Below are 10,420 nucleotides of genomic sequence, written 5' to 3'. Positions count from 1 at the left end.
AGCTTCTCCGAGTAGTCAACCAGTTTATCCAAGTTACCTTCCCTCACCATTGCCGAAGACATGATGGTATTGCTACAACCCGTATCGACCATCGCCTTAATTTCGCGGTTCAGGATGTTCAGAGTGACCACAAAAGAGGTTTTCTAACACACTTGCTACGTTTACATTCCTAGCAGTTGCTTCTCTTCGAGACTTTGCTCAGGGTTCCCGAAGCTTTAAATCCTGGTCGATCTTCGGATAATTTGGTTTTGGGGGTCGGCGATGTCATGTGTGCCCCGCACGTTGTGCCACAAGTTTTAGTTTGTATTTTACGCGAGTCTCAGACTGAGCTGCCGGTGTTGTCGTTGGATTTTCTGTCGCATAAGCTGCCCGTTTTTCGACCGAGTCCGTACCATCATCAAGTCTCTAATGTCTTTGGATACATCATTGTACGCTTTTCTCATTTCAACAGAATTAATGACGTTTTGATCCAAGCTTTCATGCACGTTGTATAGGTTGACTGTCTTACAAAATTTGCTCATGAAGTCGATGCCAAGAAGCAGAGGAGTAACAAGCCCCTCCACAACCTGGCACTGGAAGACAAAGTTCATCCTGTCGACTGTCGCTGGCACGAGCTGGATCCTTCCTAAGACTTTCATCTCGCCTCCCACTCCTATCACCTCAGGCCTGCGCATCTTGTAGTTCTATAGCAGAGGAGTAAGACGACATCTCTGCATTGTCTCTACTGACATCGATGAGATTGTGCAGCCGGAGTCAAGAAGTGCGTATACTTCCTAATTGTTTATCTTCAGTCGGGAAAGCACGAGAGGGTTCAACACTTGGTATGGCCCTAGCAATTGGTTTCGCATCTGACGTATTTCTTCGAACTGAAGGAAGTCCGTTTCAAATGGGGATTATGCGATGCGCTCTAAACCCGCTACTGCATCTTTAACAGCATCTCGGCCTCTGTCTGGGTTGTACATTGCCATCATATTTACGGACACTTTGCGCGTGATTTTCCTCCTTAGAATTTGAACGCAAGCTATTTTATTTTTGCTGCAACTATATTTTTTTAAACAAATCTAATTTGATTTCAAATGCAAACTGATGAATACCTCGTGACGTTGAAGTACGGAACTTTCATTCACTTCTGTAGAGTTTCCATGTGATCAATCCCCAGTTTCGACGGTTTTGCCATTAATAACTGTCCCCGCGATGTCGAATTTCCCTACATAAATTTCTCTTCTGTCGAGCAGGATGCTTATGTAAAGCTCGTAGTTATGATACTTTACCGAGGAAATTTTTGCGCTCGCGGACTCAATCTTTACAACTCTTCATATATTGTACGATATAAGTAGTGACAGTTCTTTGCATATAATTGTCTTTGGACAGCTTGCAAACCGCGGCATGGTGGCTTCTTTGTGCTGAACGGTATAAGTACATGAACGAACGAATTAGAAGACATAATGGTGAAAAACATGAATTTGGTAAAATTTTTTGGGACTCAGCAAGTTCTTCCCCATCAATGTCCATTTGTATTTGCCATGAACCTTTTGTTATGAATTTTCTTCATTGTTTCAGTGTTTTTTTCTGATATTTTGATACTGTTAATATAATTTACGATGATAATTATGTTTGATAGTGTTAATATAATTAATATAATAATTTAAATTAAAATGAAAACAAGACGATGCAAGTCCGAAGGTAAAGATTGGTCTTGAGCCTCGTATTATATTCAGGTTCAAGTATGTAATGTATGCTCCCTGTTTTTGCGTTGTTCTTTTTATTAGTGCATTAAAAAGAGGATTGTTACCATGGAACGTAACGGCCGTCCTCGTATATAAACTGTAACTAATAATAAATGAACAATCTTCTGTAGATTGCAGCTATGGAACTAAATCTACTCTCCTGCTTGTGTATTGAGAGCGATTCGCTACTTTAACGTTTTATCGTTGATTGCCGAGTCTTGATCTTCGTAATTTGCTATGCTTTATGTTTAGGGCTTTAATTAAGGACTCCATCTAAGGAAAGCTAACTCTAGGTGCACTAAGGACACGTACGTGTAACTAATCTTAGGAGTGCACTAAGGGCAGGTAACTAATTTTATGAGTGCACTAAGGGCAGGTAACTAATATAAGGAGTTCAATAATGGCAGGTAACTAATTTAAGGGATGCACTGAGGGCAGGTAACTAATTTAAGGGATGCACTAAGGGCAATTAACTAACTATTCTAGGGGCAGTCAACTGCACGATGCCCCTCACTGTTGCGCCTTTCACTTGTTTCCTCACTAGCTTCTACCTTCGCTTTTTTCCGCCCCACTGATACTAGCGTCACTTTCGTCTCCCTCACTTCTGCAGTTCCTCCCTCAAGGGTACTCTTTTGCCCTCGCTGCAACCCCCTCAATCTTTCTTCCCCTCTCACTCCTCCATCTCCCCTCTCACTCCACCATCTCCCCTCTCACTCCACTTACCTCCCCTCTCTCCTCCATCTCCCCTCTCACTCCACCATCTCCCCTCTCACTCCACTTACCTCCCCTCTCACTCCTCCATCTCCCCTCTCACTCCACCTCACTCCCCACTCACTCCTCCATCTCTCCTCTCACTTCCCAGCCTGCACGTCTCCCCTCGCGCGCTGCGCAGCGTCACGCCCTGCTGCTGCTCGCCTCGCCTCCGAGGGTTATTTCAGTAGCCCGCGGGCTGTGGTCGCGTGAGGGTATGTGTGCTGCTCTCAAGCGACCATCGCTCTCCGTGGTGTTTCTATTGTGTGTAGTTCACTGCCTCTCACTTTAGATAACAAAGCGCTCGTCTTAGCGCGTAATGATGTTTCCCTCGTGCAAGAAACATTGTCGAGTTTATTTTACACCCCCTATGTGTACAGAGATTTGCATTAACGTAGATGCTGCAATTGCGGTCTCTACATACGCTAGTAATACGCTGCGGTCATTTGGTTTGCTTTGCCTACATTTATCTCTGATTTTCTACTATGCATCATTTTGCCTGCAGGTTACACTGATCGCTAAGAATTTCCTGAAATATTTAATTCGCAGACATTGTTTGCGTGTGTTTAGTTGATTGCTTTCTTTATTGAAAATTGTAGATTTTGATACTTAATATTTAAAGGTTAGTTATGATAGTGATTTTGAAAAGTTTTCATGATGCCGAATCTAAGTTGCTATGGAAAGTTGGTCAGAATTGAGTACCGGGAACTTTACCTTTCGTCAGCGATGTGCTACTATTTAGTGAGCTTATAGTTTACTTTCATGTTTATTATAAAATATTTCTTTATTCTTTTCAGAAAGTTCCACCAGTGAACACGCACAATTGTGAGTGTCAAAAAACATTTCGTGCTTATTTATTATTTCTCTGAAAATCGGAAATACTGTTATTAAAAAATCAATTCTACAGTGAATTAATTTCCTGAAAATCTGCTGGAAATTCAAGTACTTGTGACTTTTTTGGAGTGATATCAGTGAAAAATCGTGTTTTTTTTATTTGTGTGAAATGAAATGAATTCATATTTATCTTCCTAATTTGTTTCTGTATTAGCGTTATTCTCCCTCTGGAATTGTTGCACTTCTCGTCTAAATTCTTCGTCGGTGAGGAGGCTGAACAAGGGCTCTAATGTATGCCCCATGCAACATTTTACAAGAATAAAGTACGAGGTAAACTTCATTATTGGGATCAGTATTTAGATTTTGTTCGCGATTTCACAGTTGTAATCACCGTGTTTAAGATTTCGTAAACCCCTCACCGAACAGTTCGATGTACAGTGTAAGAATATAGAACACAACGATAATTACAACGTTTACGGAACGGCAATAACGCAATATACTGCCTCTGATTTTCTCTTGTCTCTCCCTGCAGCACCTGTTCCGACCATTTGTTCATAAATATACGTAGCCTACTTCCGAATGCTGGCCATTCCAATCCTATTGAAGTGGAATGCTAGTCTGACCTGTGACGAGATAACTGTGCTCGGATTTCCATTGATATTAGATGATACGAAGATAATATTGATATTTGACAAGAAACTCGACAGGCTTGGTGATTGATGGTCGAATGACGACCGACCCTCGGATGACTCCGTAAATATTGGAAACCTGATGATGTCTTCTTGGGAATTTCTTTATTTAGTTCAGTGAAAATATTTACGCTTAGTGAATCCGTGAATTCAAAAAGCTGTGTTTTTTAATGTGTTCATGATGTGCTACTATTCTTAAATAAGTGATAAGACGAAGTGCGTAGTTTACAAAATCATTAATGGTTTCATTACGAACTATTGTTTTGCATTTAACATTTCTCTTATCTCTAAACGAAATTTTAAGATCTCAACTTCCCGAAAAAGTGAATATATGAATAAAAATCACGAAGAAATGCCAAATAATCTAAAGCATGCCTGCAATTTCATTTCAATTTCAACTTCCAGATGGTGTATTCAGCCAAAGTGCGAAGTGCAATAGTTTCATGGAAATGTGAAGTAGGCGCTGTTTGCTTGCGTTGGTCCGGTGCTGCGGCGCAAATGCAGTGCCTACGTGTTACTTTGAAATAATGTTACACGTTACCTTGAAAGAACGTTATGTGTTAGCTTGAAATAATGTTACACGTCACATTGAAATGATGTTATTCTATAGCGAAATTCCCGGGCGGTCACGCCAGTACAATTCGTTTCCTTGCGAGCGGAATTTATCTCATTCACAACCCCTCTCTTATATTCCTGATGAGCATCGGTATAATTTGAAGCCTGATGTACCCCATCCAGAAACACGTTTTGGGCACAATCACTACGAAGGCCCTTTGTACCCTTCACAATACGATCCCGATGTCTTCGAAAACAATTTATCATGTTATCGCTTGCAGCACGAGTCTGCATGCAATTTTTGTATCTCTGAGTTACAAGAACCGTCGTATAAATCCCGTGTAGGCGGTGAACTGGAGGTCCCTCATCCGTATTCTCAACTCTCCGTGTCTCCGGACGCTCGTCTTGAAGTTGAAGATGAACGCGAATTCTTGAGAAGCGCTTCATCTGAATCGTCTGAACTCCTTTACAAATTCCAGAGGCTTAGCGGCAGCTTCGCAAACCAAGATCGATCTCGGATGCACGACTGTAGCACAAAAGAGCCTCCTGGACCTTTACTGAACCGATGCTGCCATCTCCCTTGCTCTTATTTGAACCGCCCGTGCCCTTGCTTAAACCCCCTTTGCATTTCCTTAAATCGACCTTTCTTTTCCTTAAACTGTCCGTGTTCCTCCTGTTATTTATTTCTTCCTACCTTAAATCTCTTCAAAACAATCTCGAATGAAAGTTTAGTGTATATCATGCTGTGGCTCTTAAATGTGATGTTTAACATCACTCAATGCTTTAAATATCCACTTGAATTATTTTCAATTTTTACGTATTTTTTGTTTATGCTCGGTCCCAAAGTATTATGTAGTTTGAGGAAACTCGGAGAGCCATTGCAAAATTATGCTCTCGCCAACAGTGCTGCTCGATCATTAAATGCCTTGTGCCGAACTATTCGAGCGATGTGTGGAAAAGTTATGCATGATGCCGCTGACATTGGATATTCCGAAACATATCGTAGGCATTGCTTTCGACCCAAGTCCAGAGTGAATGTAGGCCTAAAAATTCTTCAAGCGATGACGATGTTCGCAGTTTTGTGCGGTGCAGTCGGCGAACAGAGCGCGGTTACCTCCACTGTCGGCTGCCTCAGAAACGCTTGCCAGGTTTCCTCCTTTGAAGTCGATGAAAACTCTTGGGCGTGTCGACGAGCGCATTATCTCTCTGATGAGGCCCAAATTGGCTCTGAATTTGCCTTGAAAAATGATCCTTTTGGCGGTCGCTACGCAAGAGACAGGATCGAACGATCGTTATTTGAAGGTTCGCCCACTAATGATCCCCTCCCTTTGTGGAAGATAAGGAACGTCAGAGACGCAGGACGCGACCAAAAGCCATTCAGCCCTCAACGCCCCGCTAAGAATAAAAAGTTCGGAGCTGGCGATTTCGATGACTATTCCTCCCAGGATGAATTGCTTCAACCAAAAGCGACTGCTTTCAGATCTGCTGCTTTTAAAAACTCGGACGTTGATATTGCGCATGGCCGGCCGAACAACCGGCGGCCAACCAACGAGTACGGAGAGCGCTACCTGCTCACAGAGGAAGATTTAAATAACCCAGATTTGATCCCATGGGGGTCTCCGGACCAAGACGCTCCCAGGCCTCGTGTTCCTCAGCTCCCTCATCGTGCCAAAGAGATCCCAGATCCTCTAAATTCAGGAAGATTACCTATCCCTCGCATACCTGAGAGGGTTCCTCTAGCAGGCGGGGCTGTGGGATCGAACCCGCTGTATCCCGGCCGCATCCCGAACTCGCGGAACGCGGCCGTCGAAGGATTTTTGGACCGCCAACCTGACGTGCAAGTCAGCGGCGTCGTAACAGTGAAAGAAGTCACGTGTAAGCCGGTCGGTGTGAAGCTGTCCAGTATAGAGCAAGTCTGTCCAGAACAACTCAGAAGTCTTGCTTACCTCGTCAGAAAAATGTGAGATACTAATTTTATTAAATGCATGTTTTTCTAAATTCCTCATCTATTGCATTTCTTCCAACCCATGAAGAAACTTTGTCTTTCGTTTACTTTCTAGATTCACTCAAGAAATAAAAGCTAACTAGACTGACCTATGGCTAACTCAGTTCAAATTAGTTGACTAGGTGGGTATTCTCGTCCACCTCACGGGTGTAGTTGCATGGGAAATTCGGTGGTTGTCCGACAGCTGATATGAAGTGCCGAGCAGTGAGCGCTTGCTGTTGCTATATTTGTCGGGTGAACCTGAGTTGTACTAATTTGCTCAAATGACGTCAGTTGTTCACTGTTGTTGCAGTGTACGTTTGGGTGCGAGTCGTAAGTAAGTGTATATCTGTCGGAGTGGATTTGAGTACGAGTCGGAGGCTAGTATATTTCGAAATTGTTTGGGTGCGAGTCGTTTGTGAGTGTGCATCGCAGTGGTTTGAGTGTTAGTCGTAGGTGAGTTGTTTGGGTGTTAGTCGGAAGCCAGTATATGTCGGAGTTGTTAGTGTTAGTCGTAGGTGAGTGTACGTCGTAGTGGTTCAGGTGTACGTTGTAGGTGAGTGCATTTCACTCTTGTTTCACAAAGGTTTGAAGCTGACAGTATACCGTACATTTCTTTATTGTCTGAATTTGTGTTGGAAGCGAATGTAAATCACAATGGTTTTGTGCACGCCATACTGATAAAAATAGCTTGGTATGTCTGTTTTTGCCTGTTCAAGCGTTCAGATGGTTACCAGCCTTTTTAAGCGAATTTTAATTGTGTATCTCGATGGCTAGTCTTTGAATTCTGTTTGAATTTATGCTACTTAGTAAACGGGCTGACACACCACGTGCATTGAATTTACTGCGAGCATGTCGCAAAGAATTAAATTTTTGCGAGTGATAATAATAGACTATAAGTTTTCTCTTAGCGTCTCCTAAATGCAATAACTTACAGTATATTGTCTTTGGTCTTAATCTCCTTCAACGATGAATGTCTTGTATCCGCAATAATATTTTAGCAATACAGATTTGCCTACTCACCACCAGTATAACAACATAATTATGACATAAGTAACGTATTGAGTAGGATAGACTCGCGGTTCACTACCCGCATCGCACTGTTGGTACAAACTGCAGTGTCACCGAGAAAGAATGTGATAACATATCTAATGCTATATGTCCAATAAATGAATTTTCCATGTTACCTTAACTGTATTCTTTTGCTCAGCGATCTCTCTGGCAACGACATCACGGTTATCAAGAGGGACGACTTGGTGCCGTATGCTTGCCTCCGCAAACTGTGAGTACATCCTTAGTATCCTTAGTATTTGTCTTAGTATCCTTAGTATTTGTCTTAGTATCCTTAGTATTTGTCTTAGTATCCTTAGTATTTGTCTTAGTATCCTTAGTATTTGTCTTAGTATCCTCTGGCAACGACATCACGGTTATCAAGAGGGACGACTTGGTGCCGTATGCTTGCCTCCGCAAACTGTGAGTACATCCTTAGTATCCTTAGTATTTCTGGGATGGATCGCCGCCTCTTATTATTCAGAACACATCGGCTGTCTTCAGAAAGTCATTTATTTGAATACCAGCTCCGAACACTGACACCAATTCCAGTCATTTTGGAACTGATTGCGTTCATGTTAGTGATAGCGCTGGACTATCTTCATGTAAAACATGATCATTACAAACTACTTTTCCGTACAATAATATCCTCTTTGCTGAACACTTTCATGTGAAGAAAACATTTATGTTTTACCAACGTAGAAAAAATATACTAACGAAGCATTTCCTTTTACTACTTCATCGCTCGTTACTCATTGCTTACTTCTTTATATTGTTACGCACATTTTAATTGAACAAGTCCTCTTAAAGGGTTTGGTTTTCTTTTCATACCTGAATAAACTTAGTGTATGTATTTCTGTTTCGCAATTGTGTTTTTATTTTATTTTATTTCGGTAACATGTTCCAAATTCCTTTTGCTGTAACCGTTCAGGAGGAGCCTATCATGGATTTTATTAAGTTTACGAAGCCTTGGCCTACTTTGTTTTCCGTTCATCTGTATTATCAGTATAGTAATTTCAAAATTGGCAATTTCTTTAAATGAGCGTGACATGATAACAATTTATTGAAACAAGCCCGAGCGTCCAATAGTCTGCTCATATATCGGTTTAATTTGGCATCGGTATATAACTGAATATCGGTAAAATGTTGATTGGTTCTAATCATCAATTCATCTTTGACTGTCGGTGTCAGGGCCGAAATGCTACTATTCGAAGACTGCAGAGACCCTATACAGTCTTGTTAAAACCGAAGGTAATCAGTTGGATAACGTAAGACTATCTTATCAAATGTATTGCTTGCTGCAGATCGAGTTGCTTGCTAATCCTTTTTCAGTCTCATCGCTGATTTGTTCCTCCATCTTGCATTATTAGGTTGCGCAGGGCTGACTTGCATTTGTTTCAGGCATGATGTGACCGCTTGTGCATATAGGAACTGTAGCAGCTGTGGAGTAATTAATTAAGTTCCGCAGCCCACTTGTATTATTTTAATGTGAAGCATCTGAAACTTTTATTAGCCTTCATGCACGCAAAACGAATCTTTAATAGATTTAAGTATCCTACTTTCCTACCCAACATTAAAATTTCCAAGCTTTTGCCCCGCGGCAGCGGCGTCCTCGATCGTGCGGTGGTCGTTAGCTCTGCAATGTCGTAAATTTTGCAGCAGTCGTTAGTTCTGGGACGTTCTGTTTTTCGATGGTCGTAAGTTCCGCAGTAGTCGTTAGTGTTGTGGTGGTCGTTTGTTCTGTACGTGGTGGTGTCAGGTTGTCGTATGTCACCACCCATACCTTCAGTAGCATTACCCGCGTCACCTTCCGTGATGTCAGTGTAGCAAGTCTATATAAGCTCCACAAGTATCACATGAAGCAGTCGCAGAATAAACTTTATTTGCTGCAGTCGCAGCCCAGCCTCTTTATTATACGTTCTTATGGCTCCGACTCTCGCTGGTCCGCTTGCGACCGTGTCGATATAGCTATCTGATCTATTCTTGAAATAATACCTCGCCGCGCCTATCTTAAATATGTAAGAATTAGAGTTATCACTCATTCATTCCTCCTTATTATATTATATGAACTATAATTCGAACCATAATTATATGAACTATAATTCAATGGTTTTCGGTTCTGCGAGTGTCTCGGAAAAGACGCTCGGGCAGAACTGGTCGTTTTTTCTGCGCTGTCGCACACTTTTCTATGTAGTAAGTTTATGCAATGATCACTAGTTTTGCGATTCTCTTAAATCCTTGATCGTAAATCAAGCCACGATTATAACTTCCGTATAACGTAATCGAATGTCTTGTTGATTGTAATCAATGCGACGGTCGTAAATCCCGGTATGAATTACCATCGATATCTCGCTATTACTGTTAATCTAGCGATCACCGTAAGTCGCACGAAATTAATTGATTAAAAAGACGATGATTGTTCCTCTCGCTGCGAATGTTAGGTGTGTGATTATCATTAATCAGGCGATGATGGTGACCAGCCAGTGATCTGAGGCCACCAATACAGCCTTTATGCCGCTATATCAACTCTATAACGTATTATTGAACCGTGATGTCTCAATACGCAGCCATGTGATCGTCATAGGCAAACTCAGCACACGGATACCAGACAAGAAAGTTCGGTGTCCTCTTCAAGTTGAAGAAGTCTCAAGAGAAATTATTAATTCAGTGTCACAATAACATGCTTATAAATACTGATACCCAAGCATGCCAGGCAGCGAACGTAGAACAATTAAATATGTAATTAAGTACCACCTCAGAATGTATGAGATGCTTGGGTTTTCCTTTTGCTCCTGAAGTCCCTCAAAGACCTAGAATTTTGCATGCCTCGT

At 41.7% G+C, this 10,420-nt stretch overlaps 1 protein-coding gene across 1 annotated transcript in view; it reads left to right on the top strand.

Annotated features, from left to right (window-relative positions):
• Positions 1-3,273: 3,273 nt before the first annotated feature.
• Positions 3,274-10,420, top strand: part of LOC108679233 — a 39,230-nt gene continuing 32,083 nt past the window's right edge. Inside the window, exons 1-2 of the mRNA XM_047885308.1 lie at positions 3,274-6,515; positions 7,750-7,821. Coding sequence (XP_047741264.1) covers positions 5,617-6,515; positions 7,750-7,821 — 971 coding nt within the window. The 5' untranslated portion in view covers positions 3,274-5,616. The remainder of the gene's footprint in view (positions 6,516-7,749; positions 7,822-10,420) is intronic.

This window comes from Hyalella azteca, unplaced genomic scaffold (genome assembly GCF_000764305.2).
Source record: "Hyalella azteca isolate HAZT.00-mixed unplaced genomic scaffold, Hazt_2.0.2 contig17504, whole genome shotgun sequence".
Classification (NCBI taxonomy): Eukaryota; Metazoa; Arthropoda; class Malacostraca; order Amphipoda; family Hyalellidae; genus Hyalella; species Hyalella azteca.
The sequence above is the reverse complement of the archived record's forward strand: the minus strand, read 5'-3'. Positions and strand labels throughout refer to the sequence as shown.